Genomic DNA, 24,329 nt, shown 5'->3' with positions numbered 1-24,329 from the left:
GTTCCCTGAAGCTGTACTGACACACCCGATCTTGATTAAATCAGACTGAAACAGAACTATTCCTGTGCTTGAGAGCCTCACCCTAGCACTCCAACAACGTTTGGATCCGACTCGGATTACAGTGAACTAGCTTGTGGAAACTTCAATGAAGATGATGGGAGAATATTTTCCTCAACATTGTGCTGACGAAAACCTATATACATGGACTTGCAGACTAGTAGTGGGTTGGACACTTCCCCGCACTCTGGGGTGTGTTCTCCCTCTAGCCACCAATTGAAGAGAGTGTGCCTTTACTGGCTGACGAGGCAGGCAATGTGGGTATTAGATCCAAGGAAGTCCAAACTAACTTGCTAATCGAGATTTTGCTTCCTGGACAGACCTTCGCTGAGCCTCTATTTACCATCCATTTGAAGAACTGACAGAAACCGTAATGGGCCTTGTTCCTGCCCTCCTGTGACCAGGCAGGTTGCCAAGCCCCACAGGCCGGCGCCAGGTGAGCCTTCCTAACCTAGCTTGCTATGCCTCAAAGACTGGTGGTTCAGGTTTCCAGCAGCAAAGGTGATGCCCAATTCCTTCCCTTCGACTTCCGAGCCATCAAAAAGAATAAAAGCATTCGGGGAACAGATGTTTTCCTTGGCCAGCTTACGCTCTGGTCAGTCAATGACAACTGTTTGCGGGGGAAACATTCTTTTAAGGGACATGGTTGGGCAGATCGTGTCGGAAGGCTTGAGGAATAGTGGGCCAACCTAGCTTAAACCATCCAGGATGATCAAGATGTGTTCAAATATATTATCCCCTCTGAACTGAACACTACTGACCTGTAAGGCAAAGCAGTCAGCACTAGCATAGTGCTTTGGCGGCATGCTTGGATGAAATGCTTGGGCTTCATTAGTGCAGTACAGACCTTTTTAATGAATGAGCCTTTTGACTAATTTTTTCTGTCTAGCGTGAAGGCAGTTTTGGCGTTCAAGTGCTTCATAGAAAGCCATACCACAGCACGCTCCTTAGGCCTTTTCACTCAGGCAAGACGGCATCTTTTGCAATTCTGTCCCTCTTAAGGCTACTTCAGAGTTTTGACGTACCAGAAATGCCAACAAATTCTACCTTTGCAACAGGCATCCTAGCTCTTTTGGGCTCGCTGGTCAAGCAAACAGCATCCAGGCCACCAGGGGCAGCAAACTTCCCATTCCCTTGCCTGTGCTGCGTCAGCCTCCATACAGCTTTAGTTTGTCTTTGGTGGCACCCATTCATCTTGTGGTGCCGCATGGGTTTCAAAATATACCATCTGACAGGTGGGTCCTTCATATCGTTCAATAAGGCTATGCCCTGCCATTCCTTTTTGACCTGGTGCAGCTTCCACCCACATCAGTGCATCTTTCAGAGGAGCACCAATCCATCTTGTTCCCAGAAGTGCAAGATCTTTTGGACAGAGGACCCCTAGAACAGGTTCCAGCCCCAAAGATGTAAGGAGGCCTTCATTCTATTTAAGATCTCCACCTTCTGAATGCCTTAATGAGGAAGGGAAAGTGGAAGATTGCACATGTTGGTCCAGGTTCTGTCTGCTCTGAATCCAGGCGATTGGAGGGTAGCTTTTGACCTGCAGGGCGCCTTCCTTCATGTACTTACTCTGCAGTCCCACACGTGGTACTTGGTGTTCAAGGTAGGCCAAGAGCATTTCAGTTTGCTGTGCTCTCCTTAAGCCTCACCATAGCTCCTCAGGTCTTCATGAAAGTAATGGCTCTGGTCGCAGCATATCTTCGGAGGTTGGAGGTTGGGGATACCAGAGTTACCGAACGGCCACAACTGGCTATTGAAGGCAAGATCACCACTGTCGGTTGCAGACCACCTCCAGATGGTGTTGAACCTCCTGACATAGTTCGGGGTTCACTTTCAATATGCCAAAGTCTCACTTGACATCTTTGCATAGACCCCCTTTTTTTGGACCTATCCTAGATACAGTGCAGTTTCAAGCCTTTTTCTTTCACAAGGAGTCCAGGAAATTTGGGTTGTAATCCTGAAGTTTGAGCCTCAGTCCTGGGTTTTGGTAAGAGTCGATCTGGCCTTCTTTGCCTCCTGTATCTATGCCAGGTGATATATGCAGACTCGGCATTTGAACCTGAAGTTTCATTGGGCCCAGCACGAGGGGAACCTGCCAGATTCCATCCAGGTTTTAGTGCGGACCGCAGAAGGTCTGCCGTGGTGGCTGCATGACCACTATTGGACCAGTAACAGATCATTCTCCGTACCCTACCCAGGTGGTGGATGCATCATTAGTGCAATGAGTGGGCCATCTTGTACAGGTGAATGAATGAATGAATGAAAAACAACTTATAATGTGCAACTAAAACCCGAAGGCATCAAGGCGCCTAACAGACAAAAGTCCTCAAAAAAAAGGCAGAGACAAAAGCTACAGGTAGGCCTTGGCAAAAAGACGAGTCTTCAAAGCCTTTCTGAAGGCTTGCATAGTAGGCAGGGACTTAATTTCATCCGGTAGGGTGTGGAGGTGGAGTTCCCACATCAGCCTGTTGGTGTTGCAGGCCATTTGACTGGTGCTAAAATCCTTCCTACTGTCCATCAAAGGGAGGCTGGTTCAGGTGCTCATGGAAAACACCACCTTCATATGGTATTGAAACTAGCGGGGCAGGGTGAGTTCCTGGATCCTGTGCCAAGAGACAATTCGTCTCTGGAGCTTGCTGATGCTTCTGGGCATTTTTCAGGTCATAAACTGCCTGTCAGGTTCTTTTAGCGCCATGAAGGACACAAACTGCCTGTGGCAATTAGGGGCTCAGGAATAGCAGTTTCTGTCTTAGGTGGCATTTTCCAGCAATGGTGAGAAACCTGGCTAAATCTTCTTGCCACTGCTGAGAACGTTCAGTGTCAAAACATTTCCATGCTGACATTCACAAGAAGACACTTTCAGAGGTGGATCCTAAATAGAGTGGTACATGAGCATCCTATATGCCTTTTCCCCTCTGCCTGTCCTGGCCTGAGTTCTGAAGAAGATCAGGAATGACAAGGCCCAAGTCCTCTTAGTGGCTATGGATTGGACAAGGAAATTGGTATACCCAGAACTTCCAGGCATGAGCATCTGTCTTCCAATCAATATATTATTTGGGGAAGACATGCAAGGGCAGAGTCCATGTATGCAGCAAATGTTCTTTCTCTCGCAGGAAAGCATTATGCATAAAAACACACTGTTGGTTAACTGTGTTAAAACTGTAAAAACTCTTTTACAAAAAGTCCTTGCCTGATAACGAAGTTCTTGGGTCTAATATACATATGAAAAATAAGTTATTTTTTTACATTGGTGTGGATCTCCTTTTCGAGCGTGTGTATCATTTATTGCCTCTGTCTGTGCAACAGATGTCTAACACTCCTCTCTGATAAGTCTAAAGTTTCTCAACCACACTACCCTAGTAAGACCACCTTGTGGTTGCTGGAGCAAGCACCTGTCCACTCATAAGGGATACCTTGACTCTTTACACAGCATCCCCCTTTTTTATGTATACAATAAAAAGACACCTTCCTACAGTACCCAAAATACAACCCTTTGGATCCGACGGATGCAATCCGATGTTTTGTTATTTGTTTTTCTGTTTGTCTCTGGCCCAAGAAGGGCTTGCTGGCTATTTGTCAGCTGTTTCAGCCTTTGTACATTTGTTGGACCAGCCGTCTTTGTTAGAATCACCTGTTAAGGAGTTTGACTCCTATGTTTTCTCCCAAACCTTTAGTGATGCCACAGTGGGATCTTAGTTTGGTCCTCACTTTCCTCATGTTTCTTCACCTTTGAATTGGTACATAGCTGTTCCCTGTCTCTTCTGACTCTGAAGACTGTGTTCTTGGTCACATAAACTTCAGCTCATCGCATGAGCAAACTCCAAGCTTCCTGGGTGCAGCTGCCTTACACCACCTTTTCCCCAGAGTAAGTGGTGTTGAAGATTAGGGCAGCCTTTTTGCCAACGATCATGACTGCTTTTCACATTGGGCAATCCATCACTGTTCCAAAGTTCCCTGTTCCGCTTCACCCTTCAAAAGAGGACGAGAGACTTTATTGACAGGATCCCCAAATAGCTTTTATATCTATCAAACCAAAAACCACCGGGTGAATGTCCAGCTCTTTGTGGGGTTCTTTGGGGCGACTGAAGGTAAGGCAGTGCAGAAGAGTACTCTTAAGGTGAATAGTCCTCTAAATTAAGATCTTCTATGCACTGGCTAAGAAATACACTCTAGAAGAATTCTGGGCCAATTCCACCAGGACCATGGCTGCTTACACTGCACTGGCAGGCGGAATTCCTGCACTGGACATCTGTCAGACCGCAACATGAGTGTATGTATGTGTGCTCACAAAGCACTACTGCTTTGACAGCCAGGTCCAACAGGAACTTCATTTCACATGTTAGGTCAAGCAGGACTTCGGGGTTTGAGACGTTCCACAGACCCACTACCTAGGGAGCTACTGCTTTGGTATCTAGTCTAAATGTGAGGAATCTGTGGTTATAAGTAGCTATATAGGTAACTATTTATTTTCCTTGGCTAACACTCTTTCTAGTGGATAATCTACCTGAGATTCCTTACCACTTTCCCACATCCCCTTTCTGTGGAATGGTCTCTTTCCATCTAAAATGGTCCCCAACTAGAGAACTGAACACTCTTACTACTGATTTTTGTTGGGTTCCGTATACGAGGTTGCAGACAGAATCAAGAAAAACGGATGTTGTGGCGCTTGTATTCGGCTCCATTGTCAATTCTTGGATTTAATTAATTGCTGAGCTATACAGCACCAACTACTGGTGCACAGGCACAATGCCTTTTAAATCTTGGTGGTCCAGACTGGCGCCTGGGGATATTCTAAAGGTGAGGAGTATGCCATTAAACAGTATCCATCAGAAAGAGCGTTACCGAAGGGAAGTTCATTTAATAGTCAAACCAGGTTACTCTCACACCCTCCCCCAACCTACAGTGTAATAAGAGGGCTCTTATTAGCTTGTTCTCTCTGAATCGATTGAACCATCTAGGTTGGGATAATCGCCTGTGCTACAGACCATTAGTACTTATACATTAAATTACCGCAAACCAATTTATAAATTATCAGATATCCATCTACTGTGTCAGTTTAAAGGACTGATATTTCAATTGATTTCCTGATCAGCGTTGCGATCCCTCAAATTGTACTTTTGTGTTAAGATACCATTGCTACAGTTGCCAACGGTTTTTAAGACCTATGAATTATTTAGAGGAGTATAGCTTTTTTTTGTAAAATAAAATCTATTCTATATTCTGTAGTGCTTGAAGGATAGTCTTTCTTTTGGCCATTATATGGAAGTATATGACCATTTAACATATTCAGATTTTTTGGCATCACTAAATATCGAAATCAATTTTTATTCCACTGTTGGTGTCTTTTTATATGGTATAACCTTGAATCCTACCATCGTAGTACGAATGTTGCTCTGCACCTCCTGCCAACTATAAACTTGAAGATTTCCTTGCCACTAATCAGTAGTTTATTTCACAAAGAGTGAGTGGTAGATGAAAGATCTGCAAGTAACCCTTCTGTTTATGTTCCAGTAAAAACACATTTTGAATTGCTCCCAATCCTCACCTTTAGTTTAGATAAATGCTGTAAAACAATGACCCTGAAATATAGTCTACAAATTTGTAACTTTGCAAACACCCTTTTAAATTATTTTTTGTCGGGCAGTGCAGGCTGAAAGCATTCTATAAGACACCTACTGCCAACCTTACCCCTCCCTGACTTCTGTTGAACAAATGTACATAATTCTTAATACATTTGAAGACCTTGTACTCCACATGATAGCATCCACTCATGAAATGTTGCTTACCTTGTGACTCTGCTTGTTGAATGGTGAAGTATGGGAGAATATGCTCTGGATCAGGAGGTAATGTAGTTTGGCACTCATTCTTTGTTGTCCAAGAGAGTGATCATAGTAAGAAATGTGGTAGCGTTTTAGATGCCCAGCATTTTCCAAAAGGTGCTTTTCAGGTTCGTGCTGACCAGGCTGCACGCCAAGTGAGGCCACCTAGTCCTGCACCATTGTCACAACCCACCCTATGACCTGTCTCTTAGCATATATAGGATACCATCCCACCTGACTGCTTGAAACATTTCAAGCTCCCTTTAATGCATAACCCCCTAGCCAGGAATGCTCAGTCGACTGCAGACTAAACTCGACGTCATCCGCTGTCAAATCTACATCCGTTCAGAAATAAAGAGAGGCTAGTAAACAATTTGTTTCTGTCTCTAAAGACTATTTGAGCATAGCCACACACGCTCTTCTAATGGCTCAAGTTTAACTTATAAGATATAAATCTATCTTATACCATAAAGATCTATATCTGAAAGAAACAGGCTAGTATTAGATTCCTTACCTTAGAATATCCCCAGGCGTCAGACTGGATCCGAAAATTTTTGTGTAGCACTACCCTTGCGCGTCTGTAGGCGTCGTCTGCGGCTCCGCGTCCGTCGTGGGCGCCGTAATGACGTTGTCGGAGTACTTAGACGCCGCCTCCGCGTGCTGACGTCAGTTTTTTTTGCCGCGCCAGCAGCGCAGATCTGGAAAAAGTGGTACCTTAGTCACTTTTTGACTAAACTTTTTTGAGATCATTTTGATCATTTTTCGAGTCTTCGACTCTGATCGGTGCCGGTAGGGATGCTAGGTTTTAAACCTTGTGAGGACTGCGACCGGCTGATGTCGGTCACCGACGGTGCCTCCACTGTCTCAGCGTCGATCATGACCAGACCTGCTCCGCCGGTCGGGCCTTAACCTCGAAAGCTAGGCGGGAGCGGTCCCGCAAGCGGCTCGAGCTCCGGCAGTCGGCCCCGCGCCGTGAGAGGTCCGGTCCGAACGGAGGTCGAAGGACCGGTTGCGGGGGCGGAGCCATCATAGCTCCGGGAGTCGACATCACTCCTCAGGATCAAAGTCGTCAGGTAAGCACAAGAAGTCAAAGAGACGTCATCGCTCTTCCGGCTCCCCCCGACGCTTGCGCGATGCTGCCGGGGGTTCGGGTGACACCGCCCACGCGGCTCCGTCGGAGTCGCGGGCGTCGCGACCTGCCTCATACCCTCCGGTCCCTGGGCAGCAAGCGACGCCGGAGGAGATCGAGCGCTTCCTAATGGCCATGAGGTCCCTCACTACTCCGGCGGGCTCCGCTGCACCTTCGGGCCCAGGGGACCCGCCTAGGGGCCCTAGCGGGTCGGGTGTTTCGGCCCAGACGCCGGGGGGTGCTTCAGCCCCGACACTGCCGGGTCCTTTGGGCCCGGCGCTGCAGGGCCAGACTGGATCCGCTTCTGGATCCAGGTCATCGCCGGTCGACCTGACTACCTCACCGGCACCGGTCCCACACGTGTCACCTCCGGCGCCGTCCTCGGGCGGCGCCGTCCCCAATGCCTCCCTCGACCCGGTTCCGGCCTCGTAGCGGTGCCGCTGGGCGCCGTTCTCAACGCCGCTTGGGGAGTTTTACTTCAATGAACCGGCCCGTCATTTGACAACTCTGATTATCAGGAGATGGGTGATGAGGAGTATTGGGAGGGGTCTGAGGACCCTATGACACGCGAGTGTCAGTCCCAGGACGACTGGACAGGTGGACTTGGGGATGCCAGTGGTCTGGACACTTCGCCAGACACTGGTTTTGTCTCACCTCCTACCGTGGCTTCGGAGGAGGGGGCAACCTTAAGTGTGGTGTTGACGCAGGCAGACAAGGCCTTGGGCCTTGAGCTCCCTGTCGCGGCCGTGAGGACTAACCTCCTCACTGAGGTCCTTAAACCGCAGTCAAGCTCGGCTGAGCCTCTGCTGCCGTTTAATGAGGCCTTGACTGATGTTCTTTTGGGCACTTGGTCCAGGCCCGCTACAGGCCAGCCTGTAGATATGAACGTGGCCAGACGCCACCGCCCGGCCCCAGGCGACCCTTGTTTCCTGTCCACCCACCCCACCCCGAGAGCCTGGTCATCCAGGCCTCTAACTCCCAGACCGCATTCCCCACAATGCCAGGCGGAGGTCAAGGCTAAACTCGCCCAAGCACTTGCGGAGGGTCGAGATGCGGCACGTTTTTCCATCCGGTGTAGGCTGGATACCACCGACTCACTGGGCAGAGCGATGGCAAGGACGGTGGCGATTCGTCGCCAAGTCTGGTTGAGGTCCGCCAACTTTTCAGCGGATGTCCAGAATACCCTCATGGACATGCCGTTTGATGGCCGTCGCCTCTTTGGCGACAAGGCAGACCATGCGCTTGAGCGCTTTAAGGACTCCAGGGCTACGGCCAAGTCCTTGGGCCTCTCGGCCCCACGCCAGCAAACGGGTGCCTTTCGCTCCTTTCGTGGCCAAGGAAGGGGCGCCCCCACACGTGCTGCCAGCCGCGCACCGCAGACTAACATCCAACGTGGTGGCGGCCGTGGAAAGCGCCGTGGAGGCGGTCGGGGACAACGGCGAGGCCAGTTCACACCTTCCCCCGCAGCATCCGCCTTAAAACCTTCCTAGTCCGTGCTTTCGGGCCCATGTGACGCCAGTGGGGGGCAGGGTTCGCCAACACCACTCTCACTGGCGCACTGTCACATCGGACAGGTGGGTGCTGCAAATCGTCCGAAGGGGCTACTCCCTCCCCTTCGAGACGACCCCTCCAGCCATGCCACCGCAATACCACCGCGTATCGGGGGATCATTTGCGGCTTCTGCAGGAGGAAGTTACGGCCCTCTTGGCCAAGGGGGCCATCAAGCGCGTTCCTGTGCCAGAAGAAGGGTGTGGTTGCTACTCCCACTACTTTCTGGTACCCAAGAAGGGCAAAGGGGGCCTACGCCCTATCTTGGATCTACGGAACGTCAACGGCTTCCTCCGGAAGGAGAAGTTCAAAATGCTGACACTGGCTCAGGTCTTAGCTGCCCTGGACCCAGGAGACTGGATGGTAGCATTGGACTTGCAGGACGCTTATTTCCACATCCCCGTCCTGCCGGCCCACCAGCGGTTCACGGTAGGCCACGAGCACTTTCAGTTTACCCTGCTGCCCTTCGGCCTTACCAGCGCCCCACGGGTGTTCACGAAAGTGATGGCGGTGGTCGCTGCTCATCTGCGCAGGTTAGGGGTTTCAGTCTTCCCCTACCTCGACGACTGGTTGTTGAAGGCGGGCTCGCCCCAGACAGTCGTCATCCACCGCCAGACAGCGGCGGATCTCCTGCACATGCTGGGGTTCTCCATCAATGTGCCGAAGTCACACCTGTGTCCCTCTCCGAAGCTCCTCTTCATCGGAGCGGTTCTCGACTCGGCGCAGTTTCAGGTTTATCCTCCCGAGCAGCGGGTTCGGGATATTAAGGCTCTGATTCCGATCTTTCAGCCTTTATCCCGAGTCTCGGTCAGGTTGACGCTGCGGCTTCTGGGGCTGATGGCTTCCTGCATCCTTCTGGTGCATCACGCCCGTTGGCAGATGCAGGCTCTGCAGTGGGACCTGAAATTTCAGTGGGCCCAGCATCAGGGCAACCTGTCCGACCATGTCCTGATCTCGGAGGGCACTGCAAGACCGCTGCAGTGGTGGCTCGCGGACCGCGATTGGGTCAGCGGCAGATCCCTCTCCCTTCCCCAACCGGAGCACGTAGTTGTGACGGACCCGTCCCTCCAGGGCTGGGGAGGCCACATGGGAGAGGCTGAGATCAGAAGCCTCTGGTCTCCGGCGGAGTCCCGGCTCCATATCAACCTTTTGGAGATGCGGGCGATTCATCTAGCACTGAAGGCATTCCTCCCCTCTGTCCGGGGGAGTGTAGTGCAGGTGTTCACGGACAACACCACCGCCATGTGGTACTGCAACAAACAGGGAGGGATGGGGTCGTGGACCCTCTGCCAGGAGGCTCTGTGCCTTTGGCAGTGGCTTGAACATCAGGGCGTGACCCTGGTGGTTCAACACCTGGCAGGTTCTCTGAACGCTAGGGCGGACGACCTCAGCCTACAGTGCATGATGGATAACGAATGGCGTCTGAACTCGGACGTGGCGCAAGGTCTCTTTCTGCAGTGGGTAGAGCCTTGGTTGGATCTATTCGCCACAGAAGAGAACGCGCAATGTCATCTGTTCTGCGCGTTGGAATTTCCAAGGCGGCACTCGCTCGGAGAAGCTTTTCGTCGCGAGTGGAGTTGCGTTCTGTTGTACGCCTTTCCGCCTATACCACTTCTGCCCAGAGTGCTGAAGAAGATCAAACACGACCGGGCCCAGGTCATCCTTGTGGCTCCGGACTGGGCACGAAGGTACTGGTATCCCGAGCTACTCAGTATGTCAGTCGATCCCCCGGTTCGTCTGCCTCTTCAGGTGGTCCTTCTGTTGCAGCAGCAGGGGACGGTCCTCCACCCGAACCTGTCCAGTCTCCACCTCCATGCTTGGAGTTGAGCGGCGACTGTTGAGGCCATTTGACTTGCCTCCTGAAGTCTGTAATATCATTCTGGCAGCCAGGCATCCCTCCAGCCTGCAGGTGGAACAGATTTGTGGCATGGTGCACAGCAAAGGCTGTGGATCCTCTCTCTGCCCCTCTTTCTGAGATTCTTCTCTTCCTTCTTTCTCTGGCCCAGCAGGGCTCTGCTCTGGGCACTATCAAGGGCTACCTTTCTGCCCTTTCAGCCTTTCTAAGGCTGCCTGATCAGCCATCTTTGTTCAAGTCCTCTATTGTAACTTGTTTTCTCAAAGGCATCACACACACGTTTCCACCTGTTCCCTTTGTGATGCCTCAGTGGGACTTGAACCTGGTTGTTACTTACCTGATGTGCACTCCCTTTGAGCCACTTCACAACTGTCCTATCCGCCTTCTTACTCTGAAGACTGCTTTCCTGGTTGCCATCACCTCTGTCAGGAGAGTGAGTGAGCTCCAGGCTCTTTCCTCTAAACCTCCTTTCCTTTCTGTCCATCTGGACAAGGTTGTGTTGCGGACTAAGCCCTCTTTCCTGCCCAAGGTTGTCACGGCCTTCCACATCGGGCAGTCTATCACCTTGCCCACCTTCTTTCCGCACACAAGCGGACCATCTCTCGGTGGGTCGTCTTGTGTATCAAGGCTTGTTACTCCTTGGCAAGGAAGGAGCCTCCTGTTGGGCTGAGGGCCCATTCCACTCGGGCCACTGTGGCTACAACTGCCCTAGTCCGGGGTGTCCCCTTGCAGGCAGCTTCGTGGGCATCGTTGCACACGTTTGCAAGACACTACTGGCTTCCTTGGCCGTTCCGTCCTCCAGGACTTTCTGGGTGTGATTATTGGTTCGCAGACCCACCACCGGGGTTGTTATTGCTGGGGTATCTATTCTAAGGTAAGGAATCTAATACTAACCTGTTTCTTTCAGATGAACAAGTTACTTACCTTCGGTAACGATATATCTGTAAGAAACAGTGGTTAGTATTAGATTCCTTACCGCCCCACCCATCCTCCCCGTTCTGCGGACCGATATCTAGGGTTAATGCCATCACCTTTTAGGGCTCTAGTTTCAATGGCACCAGTGTTGGTTTTTGACATGGCTCTGCGTTTTTGGCGCGGAAAAGCTGTGTCTTAGAACTGACGTCAGCACGTAGGCGGCGTCTAAGTACTCCGACGACGTCATCAAGGCGCCGACGACGGACGCGGAGCCGCAGACGACGCCTACCGATGCGCAAGGGTACTGCTACGCAAAAATTTCCGGATCCAGTCTGACGCCTGGGGATATTCTAAGGTAAGGAATCTAATACGAACTACTGTTTCTTACAGATATATCGTTACCGAAGGTAAGTAACTTGTTCATGCAGTAGTCATACCTCAGTTTCTCAAACCACATACCCAGAGCCTAGTGTCAGTTCACCATAGAATGCTGCCATCAGTTACATTTAAAAAAAGAATGCTTTGGAACCATTATTGATGTATTTCATTATTGTACACTTGAATGAAAATACTGAAACCTAGACCAAAGCGTGTTTGTACCAGGAACAAAATACTACCTATTGTACTCCTCTTTGACCCTACTGGGCGATGGACAGCAGATTGGATCATCCCTCTCTTTGGTATTACGGTATAAACCGAAGGCTTTCAGTAGGGTCTGATGGGTCCATCAATACGCCCAAATAAAATGTTATATGACAATACAAAGATTTTTCTTTCAAAACGTATTTTTTTCTTTTCAAACAAACATGAGCAATGTAAGGAGTGATATTAAGGTGTTGTTAAGCCTGTTACCATGCCCAACATGCCCCACCTCGTAGGTCCCCGTTTCTCTTTCTAAATGATGGTCCTCCTCTTCAAAACTTCTATGTCTCAGAACTCTTACTACAGATTTTAGTTTCAGGGCCACCTCAGGAGATGTGGGTGAACTATTAAGGGACATGCTTTATTTTAACACTGTTCCCAAATGTACTTAATATCCTTGTCCTACCTATTTTGCTTCATCCTTTACAGCAAATATTAACTTATCCTGAATAGAACTGTGGATAGTGTGGTGGTTCCTTCCAATGGTTTTTTGGCTGTATTTTTAGATGAAATCATTGCTAGGTATTCTGAAAATGTTTGTTCTACTTTGATCTGTAAATCTGGTACTTCTAAAATACTGTAGGTGTCAATGATTCCACACTTGGCTGGTTTTCATCCTTCTTAGCTAGCAGAATAAATAAGTCAAAATAGAGTTAGTCTACTTGTATCCCTCGTGATATAATTTGAGGTACTGCAGGGCTCTCCTATTCCCGTATATTTTTAATATGCATGAGGCCATTGATCTGGCTCTTAAGAAGCATGACCTACTATTGAATTTGTACACTGATGTTATATATATTTTGAGAGAGAGGAAGAAGAACTTTACATTTCATTGGTGTCCCTGAAACCAATGTAAGAAATGGATGATGCAAAGTTAGCTCCAGGTTATTTCTAAAATGCTAGTTATTGATTTTGGGATAGGGTAGAGAGTAAATAAAAGGCTGCTCTTTTGTTTGCCAGTTTCTTTGTTTAAGATGTCTGTATAAAGAGAAAGTAACACAAAAATTACATTGAATTCCATCCTGGTATTACCTTTCCCATGACTGCCAAAGTGGATTATGTAGAGCATCATGTAGATGTGGAGCATCCTGTTTTACCCAACTCTTAAAAGGAACTTAACGGTTTAAAGCTATCCTAATCTGGCTTTAAGGAACTTTTGCACTTTTCCAATGTCCCTCATAATCAAAGAAAGGGGTGTTCGAAAGGTATATTTCAAGGGTGTCTGGTAGACAGAAAAGAATCTTTTGAAAGGGGTTGTGTATGTTATTTTGTTGCTTATTCCCCTTATTAGTTGCAAGATATGGGAGTACGGCAAGTTACTTCTTATCAACTTTATCTATTAAGCTCTGAATACCAAACATGGAGCAGCCATATAATGTGGTTGCTAGTTGGTAAACACCAGTGTTCTAAAAATAGCCTTGGTTTAGGCCATCCCTCTGTGTTGAAAAAAAGAAGTCTTTTCAGAAATAAAGGGAACTTTGTTTTGTACGAACGTGAGTTATTGAAGTTGTGGTGTAACTGAAGCCCTGGCTTTTCTCCTTTGTGATGCATAACTGTAATTATTCTGTTTTCATTGTCAAAGGACTTCCCATTTAATCATCTTTGTTCTTTAGATTGATCGGTTATATGACTGGAAGAAGAGTCCCGAAACAGATGTGGTAGCTGCATTAAAAAAGCAAAAGAAGAACACAAAGGATGAATTCGAGGAACGTACAAAAGCGATTATTGTAGAATTTGCACAACAGGTACGTAATTTTGAATAAAGTATTAGGCACATGGGAGGCACATTTAAACAGCTTTAACGATGTAATAGATTAGTTTTAGTAATGTGGTTATTCAGCAGTTCCAGATGTGATTGTAATCATTGCCAGTAGCATGAATTGCTGAAGCTAAAACATCTCAGTAAGGTGTTAGTGAAAAGAGCAAACACACAAAAGGTGATGGCCAAAATGCTTGCACATAGTCTAAATAACTGGCAATCTTTCTCGGTAGCATTCCAACACATTATCCATTCTAGACCGAGATCCACCCTGTGCAGATCAGTACTAACCTGCCTCTCTATGGGAACAGTTCATCTGGACCTGCCAGGAGAGGATCCCTTCAGATGGGAACACAAGGTTAGTAAAATCTAGCTTGGATCCTGTGGCAAAGCAAGCAAGGGATCCATGCCTGGGCATACCCTTGTTCACTTGGAGCATTACATCAAACACACAAAAGTTGATGGGAGCAATATTTGTAAGTACATCACTGGCATTCCATCCCACTGTATTTTGTTATGAATGGCTGAGATTAATTCAAACATAATAAAGGTACGGATTACGCACTCCTCGTTTGGTTTTGAGGTGAATGGGTTGTGGTGTGCATCAAAGATATCACTCCCCGACGTTTGAAGTGTGGCAATCAATGTATTGTCCGTGACACTTAGAGTAAGTGCCATCTCCCTGAGCACAACCTCTAAGAAAACGATTCTTGTTTTTTCAATTTTAATTCCAATGAAGTTCAAACCAAAACTGTATTGGATTCTCTCATTATTTATTTCATGTTGTTTTCACATGAATATTTTTTATTCAAATGGTTGTAATCCATAGATTCCGTATTTCATTGCTGGTACAACACGTAATGGTACATCATCACCCAATGCATTTCGGACGGCCAGTCCTTCATCAGGGGTGTTCTGTAAACAATATAAAAACAATATATGTATGATCCGCTGAAAAATGTCTATTAGCATTAATGCATACTGCGTGTGAAATAAAATGAATAGGTGAAAAAACGGCAAGTGTTTTTTTTATCCCACTAACGTAGGAATCATAGAAAAAATAGAACCCTGTGTATTTAAATATCATGCGTGACTGTTGGGAATAGTTCAAAAATAAATCACATCCATCAAGTGATTGTCTCGAGTGTGAGGGGAGGATTTAAAGTGCCTAAAAGGTGAAACAAACAAGTACACGTGCAAACGCCATTATAGTAAATAAACTCGCGAGTGCGGTTTAAAGGTAAAAAAATAAATAAAGACCCGTTCATGCGACATTGTGCAGACTTACTCGTAAGGAAGTGTAGACCCGCGTGTCTACCTTGTACGCCCTTCGCTATCCGACAGTAATCACCCGTGCCGTATATACGGAAGTGAGTTGCCTTGTGACAAGAACATAGAAAGAGGACATCGTGGTTGGTGGCCATATTGTAATGGAGTAAACACAAAGTGTCAAAAATATAGAAGATTTAAGAGAAACAGTGAATAAAAGAAATGTGTAGGCAAATAATAATCAAAGTGATCAAGACATTATGGTTATAAAGTAGAGAAGAAACATTACATTGATGAAGAAAACATAATATAACCATGATGAAAAACTGATTGTTATAGATAACATATGAATTCCATCCAGTCATTTAAACCAAAAGGTTTGGAAGATTGCAAAAATGTAATCCAATGATTTTCACGTTGTAAAAGGAAATTATTGTTGTCTCTGTCGTCACGCTTAGCCACAACTTCTACAGCAGCAAATCTGAGTTGGCTGATAGTATGTCTGTTCTCTTTGAAATGTGTTGCTAAGTTGGATTTAACATTTTCAGTCCTTATATTACTTTTGTGCTCATTTATTCGCGTTTTCAGTTTCCGCGAAGTCTTTCCAGTGTAAACCAATCCACAAGGGCATTTGATGATTTAAATTACGTTTTCTGTATCGCATGTTGCATTGAGTCTCAAGTTAATGTTCGTGCCCTTCATTGGATGTTTGATGATCGGTCCATTGATTAGGTTGTTGCAATTTTTGCAATTGAGACATGGTTGATTGCCTTTGAAAACAGTAGAAGAAACTTGTCTAGGCTTTTTTATGATTTCCTTCAAATTGTTTCCCCTCTTATATGCAAATAAGGGTTGATCACTGAAGATGTGTTTGAAATCTTGCTCAGTGCTGATGATGGACCAGTGTTTTAGTATGGAAGCTTTGTATGCTTTTGAAACAACTTGAGTATTTTGAAACGATCACATGTCTCTTCACGTTGTCTTTTTTCTTCATTGTCAAAATGTCTTGGCGGTTAAGTTTATCACATCGCTCTTTTGCATTTTTCAAGATAGTTTGAGGGTAACCTCTCTGTTCAAAACGTTTCATCATGTTAATAGCTTGTCCCTCCTATTTGGCTGGATCTGATACGATCCGTTTAACTCGAAGCAGTTGAGAAAACAGAAGATGATTCTTCAATGGCTTCTGGTGGAATGACTTATAGTGGAGTGTATTGTTTTTGTCTGTCACTTTCCTGTATAGATTGGTTTCTAAATGATTCATGACTCTTGTGACACTGACATCTAGGAAAGTGATAGTTTGTTGACTCAATTCAAAAGTGAATTGAATTCAATCATTGATGTAGTTGAGTTGTGTGAGTGCTGCTTCTAGAGATGTCTGGAGACTATAAGTCATTCCACCAGAAGCCATTGAAGAATCATCTTCCGTTTTCTCAACTGCTTCGAGTTAAACGGATCGTATCAGATCCAGCCAAATATGAGGGACAAGCTATTAACATGATGAAACGTTTTGAACAGAGAGGTTACCCTCAAACTATCTTGAAAAATGCAAAAGAGCGATGTGATAAACTTAACCGCCAAGACATTTTGACAATGAAGAAAAAAGACAACGTAAAGAGACCTGTGGTCGTTTCAAAATACTCAGTTGTTTCAAAAGCATACAAAGCTTCTATACTAAAACACTGGTCCATCATCAGCACTGAGAAAGATTTCAAACACATCTTCAGTGATCAACCCTTATTTGCATATAAGAGGGGAAACAATTTGAAGGAAATCATAAAAAAGCCTAGACAAGTTTCTTCTACTGTTTTCAAAGGCAATCAACCATGTCTCAATTGCAAAAATTGCAACAACCTAATCAAGGGACCGATCATCAAACATGCAATGAAGGGCACGAACATGAACTTGAGACTCAATGCAACATGCGATACAGAAAACGTAATTTACATCATCAAATGCCCTTGTGGATTTGTTTACACTGGAGAGACTTCGCGGAAACTGAAAACGCGAATAAATGAGCACAAAAGTAATATAAGGACTGAAAATGTTAAATCCAACTTAGCAACACATTTCAAAGAGAACAGACATAATATCAGCCAACTCAGATTTGCTGCTGTAGAAGTTGTGGCTAAGCGTGACGACAGAGACAACAATAATTTCCTTTTACAACGTGAAAATCATTGGATTAAATTTTTGCAATCTTCCAAACCTTTTGGTTTAAATGACCGGATGGAATGCATATGCTATCTATAACAATCAGTTTTTTCATCCTGGTTATATTATGTTTTCTTCATCAATGTAATGTTTCTTCTCTACTTTATAACTATAATGTCTTGATCACTTTGATTATTATTTGCCTACACATTTCTTTTATTCACTGTTTCTCTTAAATCTTCTATATTCTTGGCACTTTGTGTTTACTCCATTACAATATGGCCACCAACCACAATGTCCTCTTTCTATGTTCTTGTCACAAGGCAACTCACTTCCGTATATACGGCACGGGTGATTACTGTCGGATAGCGAAGGGCGTACGAGGTAGACACGCGGGTCTATACTTCCTTACGAGTAAGTCTGCACAATGTCGCATGAACGTGTCTTTATTTATTTTTTTACCTTTAAACCCCACTCGTGAGTTTATTTGCTATAATGGCGTTTGCACGTTTACTCGTTTGTTTCACCTTTTAGGCACTTTAAATCCTCCCCTCACACTCGAGACAATCACTTGATGGATGTGATTTATTTTTGAACTATGTATTCCCAACAGTCACGCATGATATTTAAATACACAGGGTTCTATTTTTTCTATGATTCCTACGTTAGTGGGATAAAAAAACACTTGCCGTTTTTTCACCTATTCATTTTATTTCACACGCAGTATGCATTAATGCTAATAGACATTTTTCGGCGGATCATACATATATTGTTTTTATATTGTTTACAGAACACCCCTGATGAAGGACTGGCCGTCCGAAATGCATTGGGTGATGATGTACCATTACGTGTTGTACCAGCAATGAAATACGGAATCTATGGATTACAACCATTTGAATAAAAAATATTCATGTGAAAACAACATGAAATAAATAATGAGAGAATCCAATACAGTTTTGGTTTGAACTTCATTGGAATTAAAATTGAAAAAACGAGAATCGTTTTCTTAGAGGTTGTGCTCAGGGAGTTGGCACTTACTCTAAGTGCCACGGACAATACATTAAGTCAAACATTCCATCCATTACCTTGCTGTTTGTTGCAATTGATCCCCTCTGTTTGTTGCAATCGATCCCCTAAGTGTTACAGCTATGTCCACACATTGGTCCCATCCTTAATGTGTCACAGAACCCACACTGCACGCTACTGACAAGGACCTAATAGGATGAAAGCGTCCTGAGGTTGCTTGTGTTTGCTTCTGGGGGGGGGGCCTTTTCTGGCAGTCTGGGATGGACTGTTACTATGATGAGCAGCGTCCGTATCCATTGTGCATGAGGCAGGCCACCTAGCGTGGCTTGATCGGTGAAAAACAATAGCCCTGAATGTGGCCTGAGTGATTGGTAGTAGATTGGATTAATTCAAGCATTCCATCTATTGCTTTTTTGTTTATTGCAGTCAGTGAAAACACAGCAATACATTTTTAATAAGCAATCTTTTAGGAGATTGCTTTTTGCTGTTGCGGTCTGCCTTTCCTTTTTGGTTTGGCCCTGGTGTTCTATACATTGTACACCAACACTAATAGCCACAGTCTAGAAGTGATGTGATTTGGTGGCATTTTAACATTCTGTACTGAGTTATGCTCCACTTAATTTCTCAGATTGTCTTTTGATATTTCTTTCTGAGAACAACTGTTGCTGTTTAGGCCAGGAAAGTGGTGGTATTTTAATATTTTTGGGGACTTTATAATGGTGCCTACTGGTTGGCAGCTTTGCAGCCTTTGAGAATTGCCCTCTTACCAGCCAATGACAAAGGACATTTGATTTTAGAACCAGTTTTACTTTTACTTTAATCTTTTTGAACCACTTCAGTTGACTGAAGATAATACCCCAAATTTAGTCTAATCTTTCTTGAGAGTGAGTGTTCTGTTTGATGCACAGTACTTTCTTTTTTTATAAATAAATTCGGTTTATTAGGCAGTTGTTCATTATCGACAAATCATATACAGCATCCAGTAAAGGCAGTATTGGCCACACGCAGGGAGCCGTACATCGGCAATTACCCTTTGCCTCCCCTTCCGTCCCTGTCTCGTGAGGTGCCTGGTATCCCCTTGGAGGGGGCAGGATGGGTGACTGCTTCCCTGCTGGGTTGAATTACCTTTCCCCTCCCTATCTCCCTGTTCATCCTACCAAGTTAAATCCCCCGAGCCGCATCCATGGTCCCCAAATCTTTTCGAATTTACTGGGGTAACCTCGGGCCCGGTATGTTTCTCGCTCTGCCAACTGACACCAGTCCAGTTCGCCTTTCCACTCTTTAACCGTTGAGGATCTAGTTGCCCCCCATAATCTGGCCAAGTTACGTTTCACCACCCCTGCAGCGGTGGAGAGCAATTTGCTTGGGTGTTTGGGCCATTTCTCGTTCCCTGTAATGCCTAGAAGAAGCCATTTCACTTCCAGTGGGATTGCTAGCCCTGCAACTTTCTTAATTACCTCTATAACCCTACTCCAAAAGCATTGAATTGAGGGACACTCCCAGAGAATGTGGTAGGAGGTGCCTATCCCGCCACATCCCCTAGCGCACTCTGCCAATTCAGAGCAACCCATCTATCCTAGACTTGAAGAGATACGATCTATGTAGCACTTGGAGCTGTACCGGGCAAAACCGAGCTCGATTGGCTATTTCCCTAGGACTCTGAGTAGCCTGCCCCCATTCCTCGTCGTCTAGTGGGCCCAAGTTTTCCGACCATGGCTTTCTCTATTGGGTGAGTGGGTCTTGTGAATTGTTTATATTTTTAGGGTCAAGAAGCAATCGGTCATCCACAGGGGAATAGTCCAGTAGTTGTTGTTCGCCTTCAGGTAAGTGGCAGTGCAGTGTGTGCTTTAGCTGCAGATATCGAAATAGCTCCCCTTGGGCTAGGTCATACTTGGATTGTAATTCTCCAAAGGTTAATAGTGAGCCCCCTCTCCAGATTTCCCCCAGCTTATCTATGCCGATTAATTGCCACAGCACATGGCTGCACAGCTTCTTCACTTTTCCCAGACTGTGACTATTGCTTAAGGGGGTTTCCTATGTAAGCTTGTTATTCCATCCCAGGTGACGCTGGCTGCTTTCCATGCCTGTAGCACTGCTTGCGCTGTGAAATGGAAGTGTACCTTTCTTTCCCCCTCCATAGAGAAGTGATAAGTAACCCTCCCCCCTCCCCCCACCCCACACCCATGGCCCCACCCTGTAGGCCAAGTTATCCCTCCCACCAAATACCCAGTCATTCACTACTACCAGTAGGGCCGCCCAGTAGTAAGCTTGGTGGTCCGGTACCTCTAGACCTCTGTTAAAGACTCCCCTTTGTAGTTTTATTAGTGATATGCGCGCCGCTCCCTGTCCCTCAAATGTATTGTTGACTTTATTAAAGAAGATGACCGGGACCTTGTATGGGGTGTTTTGGAGCAGGTAGAGCATGCTTAGGAGTGTCCTCATTTTGAAAAGAATGGAACTTCCCATTAGAGAAATTGGTAACGTTCGCCAGTGGGCCATGTCTGTCGGAAGCATTCTATTTGGGGGAGCAGATTGTGATGTAAGAATGCACTGTACTTTCTAAGGTTAGTGAGCACCGGTCTTCTTTCACCTGGATGAACAAAGGTCTTTGTATTTCTGCAGGGGTCACGCAGGCTCTTAGGGCAGACAGAAGCAATAAAGAGATTAATGTTCATACAAGTATCACTCGAAATGGCCACTTTTGTCTACCATAACATTATTTTATTGCTGCCATAAACCCTTGCCTTTTTATCGAGAATGGTAATGTTTATTGAAAGTAAAAAACCTGTAGAGCGAAAAGAAGGGTTTGCAAAGACAAGGCTGTGTAATGCTGCCATTGGGTAACCATGTTTTACTCCCATTCTCACCACATGACATTATGAACAACCATCCAGAGGACTTCACTAGGTACTGGCATAGTGATCTTCCTACAGTTGTTGACATGTGTGGGAAATTCTTTGACTCCCACCCCTAAATATTTGCCCTACAATTTACCTACCTGTGCATTCAGTATCTCTCTCTAGCTAAATATGCATAGCTGAAATGGCAAGCTGGACAACTTGGAATTTTCCTAAAGGCTATAGGATTGTTGATTAGTTTGTAATGCCCTACAAGTCTGATGGAAAAGGTGGGCAAAAGAGCAGGGCTCATGGGGGTTTTATTAGTGTTGAAAGTATGGGATGGTAACCTCTGTTATCCAGCCTGAACATTTGAGTATTAAGTAATCTATCAGCTCCCGCTCTTTCTCTAAATGAGCTCCTTGCATGAACAGAAGCAGAAAGCTTAGCGAAGAGTTAGTCTATGACCCCACTTATTAAGCATTCTAAAGTCTCCAGCAGCCACTGCTCCTCCCTTTGCCACCAGTCCAAAAGACATTGAGGAAAAGTGGATTTTTTTGGGGTGGTGGGGGCAAAGGGGTATTAAGTCATTTCCTGTTGCTCGATACAATTTGGGGCTAGTATGCATATTTTTATTAGTCAATCTAATAATGCAAGCATGGAGGTTCAAGATTCAAATAGTTGTAAATGCCTCGTTTTTCTTATGGCTACTTGTTTGGATCAAAAGACAGAATCTCAATTCTCCCACATTCTTTCCTCTAACTTGCAATGTATTATAGTGGTGATTGTGAACAATCTGAAGTCTCTTCTTATTTTGCCATTCAAGGTTACCAGACCCGCTCAATTGTCAGAGAATCTGTTTGGGCTTTCTTTGCGCTGTCTGCAAAGACTTGACCAAGGGTTCTAGTAGTACCCTGCAACCTACAACAACATTCTCAAACTATTTCTAGCCCTAACGTCAGATTTCCTGCATTGCAAATAAACATATGCTGTTCCACAGAGATAGCAAAGCTGCCATACTCTGCATTAATAACCATGTGGCGAATTCCTCAAGAGTGCAAACTGACTATGAAATTGTGACTGGCCGTTCATTTGGCAAAAATTAAAAGCAAAACAATTAGATTGTCACTGAACTTTGACATGCACGGCGTGGTGGCTTTCCTCTTCTTATGTAAACCTATTCATGTTGTGGGTTCAAGCTAAGAAAATAACAGTGAACATTAGTTCTGATAGAGACATCTAAACACAGATTACTTATCTCAGCATTATCTCCAGGCGCCAGACTGGATCTGTAAATGTTTGTACAGCAGTGTGAGAAGGTGGCCTGATATGCAGTGCTCACTATTCTAGTGAACACTATGTATCAGTCCAGCAACCCTTATTGATGATTGGTTGTAAGTCAACCTTATAGACCAGCTATCCTAGTAGCGTGGATACGAGCAGTCTAAGGCTAAAGACTCGAGAGGGCGCGTTAAGCCAGCTGTTTACCACACATATACCCCTTGAATACCAAGTGAAAGGACACCACACAAGTGTTATGAAAATAAACAGTTATTTATTTAAAGATCACAACAGCCCTGTACTCTTTATGAGGACAGGGTACTAAGCACAAACCAAAACTCTTACAAAAATACTTAAGTTAGCACAGTATATACAAATGCCCGAGGGGCACGGAAAACCATATACTCTGAAAGTGGAATGCGAAATTCCTAGCAGGTAAGTACAGTACTAATGGCTTTTGGAATCGCTAGGACTTGACTAGGGAATCGTCAGATTACTTCTAGGAGGCCTAGGGGACTCGGGTGCAGTGTGTGCACTCTCACGCGAGATGCGGACAAAAGTCTATGGTAGCTAGGAATTAGAAAGTTAGTGTTCTCGGGCGAACCCGACCTGGTGGGGAGAAAACGAAAGTAGATTCTGACCCTTGGATAGTGAGGCTATGCTGGGGCACCGAAATGCCGAAGTTACCTAGCCCAGGGGCTGCAGCTGCATAGGTCTGAAAAGACGTCGGGAATCCTCGTAGACGGACCAGGAGCCGGAAGAAAAGATGCTGGCCGGTGACCAGTGAAGAAAGTTCAGTTGGATCCAAGCCTGGATCTCGAAGATAGATGACACCTGAAAGCAGAGGGGACCAAGTTCGAGACTACTAGCCAGTAGTCAGTGGGCACCAGGAGGGCACCGGATGGTAGCCACCTCGACTAGGTGAGTGGGTGACGCTTGACTCGAAGATCTCACGGACCAGGAGGCGTTGTCGGCGACCAGGATAGAGGATCGAGCTGTCCCACGAAGATGGAAGCTGTCGGCGTCGCTGGACCCAGGATTGGGCAACAAAGCCTTGGCAAATTCAAGCCCACGCGGTGGACCTAAAATGGCGTCTGGAGTGGACCAGGAGGGTCCGGGGTGCCTCTCTTGAACAAGGAAGCAAGGGCCAGCCTGGAGCAACCAGACCAGCAGTCGTGAAGTCGTTGGGCGTCGTTCAGAAGGCCACAAGCCAGCCGGCTAGTAGCCAAACAACGCGGTGCACAGCAAACAGCAGAAGGGCCCCACGCCGATCGTGGAGATGCAGGGGGGCTGATCTTGGGTGCTGGAGCTGCGCAGGGTCGGGGCTTCTCGGACCCCAAAGCACTCACCAGTGGAGGACACGGTGGGCTTGCAGTAAAGATGTCGTGCAGTCTTGGCGATCGTCGGTCCCTTGAGGTCTCGTCGCACTCACGGTTCTCAGCTTGGCTGTAGAGGTGAGTAGAGGTCAGAGGTGCCAGGGAAGCCGGGTCTCGTCGAGCTGGGTCGTCGGATTCGTGATGAAGGACTTGCAGCAGACCGCAGTGTTCTTTAGGATGGTGCCCGCTTGATGCAGGGTGACTACTCCTTAGCCACAAGGGAGAATCTTGAAGAAGAAATCGTGAAGTCCTTTCGAAGAAAGTGGTATCTTGATTCCAAAGATGATCTAATTTTAACAGGGGGCCCGCTCCCATCTTTATACTAAAAAAGGGGGCTGACCCGGTGACTAGGTCCTGCCTATGGGTGGGACTAGGTGGGGGGTGGTTACACCCCTCAGCCATGCTGGACTTCCCCAGGCCAGGGGCTGGTGTGCCCCTGGAACTGGTTCAGACCGGCCTATGCGTAGTGAGCACCGGGGTGCCACTCAGCAGTCACCTTCCTGTAAAGCCCTGCCTACCCAGGATACACAAAACCATGTCTGGGACGGTGCTAGCACCGCCCCTGACAGGAAACCCTTTGTCCAGGCTCCCCTCGCTGGAAGGACTCCCAGCTGCAGGGGGTCAGACTCGTGTCTGTGGTGGAAGCATCCATTTTGTGGAGCTGA

At 46.3% G+C, this 24,329-nt stretch overlaps 1 protein-coding gene across 2 annotated transcripts in view; it reads left to right on the top strand.

The window, feature by feature from the left end:
* The window catches only part of EIF5B (eukaryotic translation initiation factor 5B), a 697,227-nt gene that overhangs the window by 485,472 nt on the left and 187,426 nt on the right, over positions 1-24,329 (top strand). For both annotated transcript variants that reach the window (XM_086934729.1, XM_086934728.1), the window contains exon 15: positions 13,579-13,710. In XM_086934729.1, the coding sequence (XP_086790855.1) occupies positions 13,579-13,710 (132 nt within the window). The remainder of the gene's footprint in view (positions 1-13,578; positions 13,711-24,329) is intronic.

This window comes from Lissotriton vulgaris, chromosome 8, assembly GCF_964263255.1.
Source record: "Lissotriton vulgaris chromosome 8, aLisVul1.2, whole genome shotgun sequence".
NCBI lineage: Eukaryota > Metazoa > Chordata > Amphibia > Caudata > Salamandridae > Lissotriton > Lissotriton vulgaris.
Note: the sequence above shows the minus strand (reverse complement) of the source record. Positions and strands in the feature narration are given on the sequence as shown.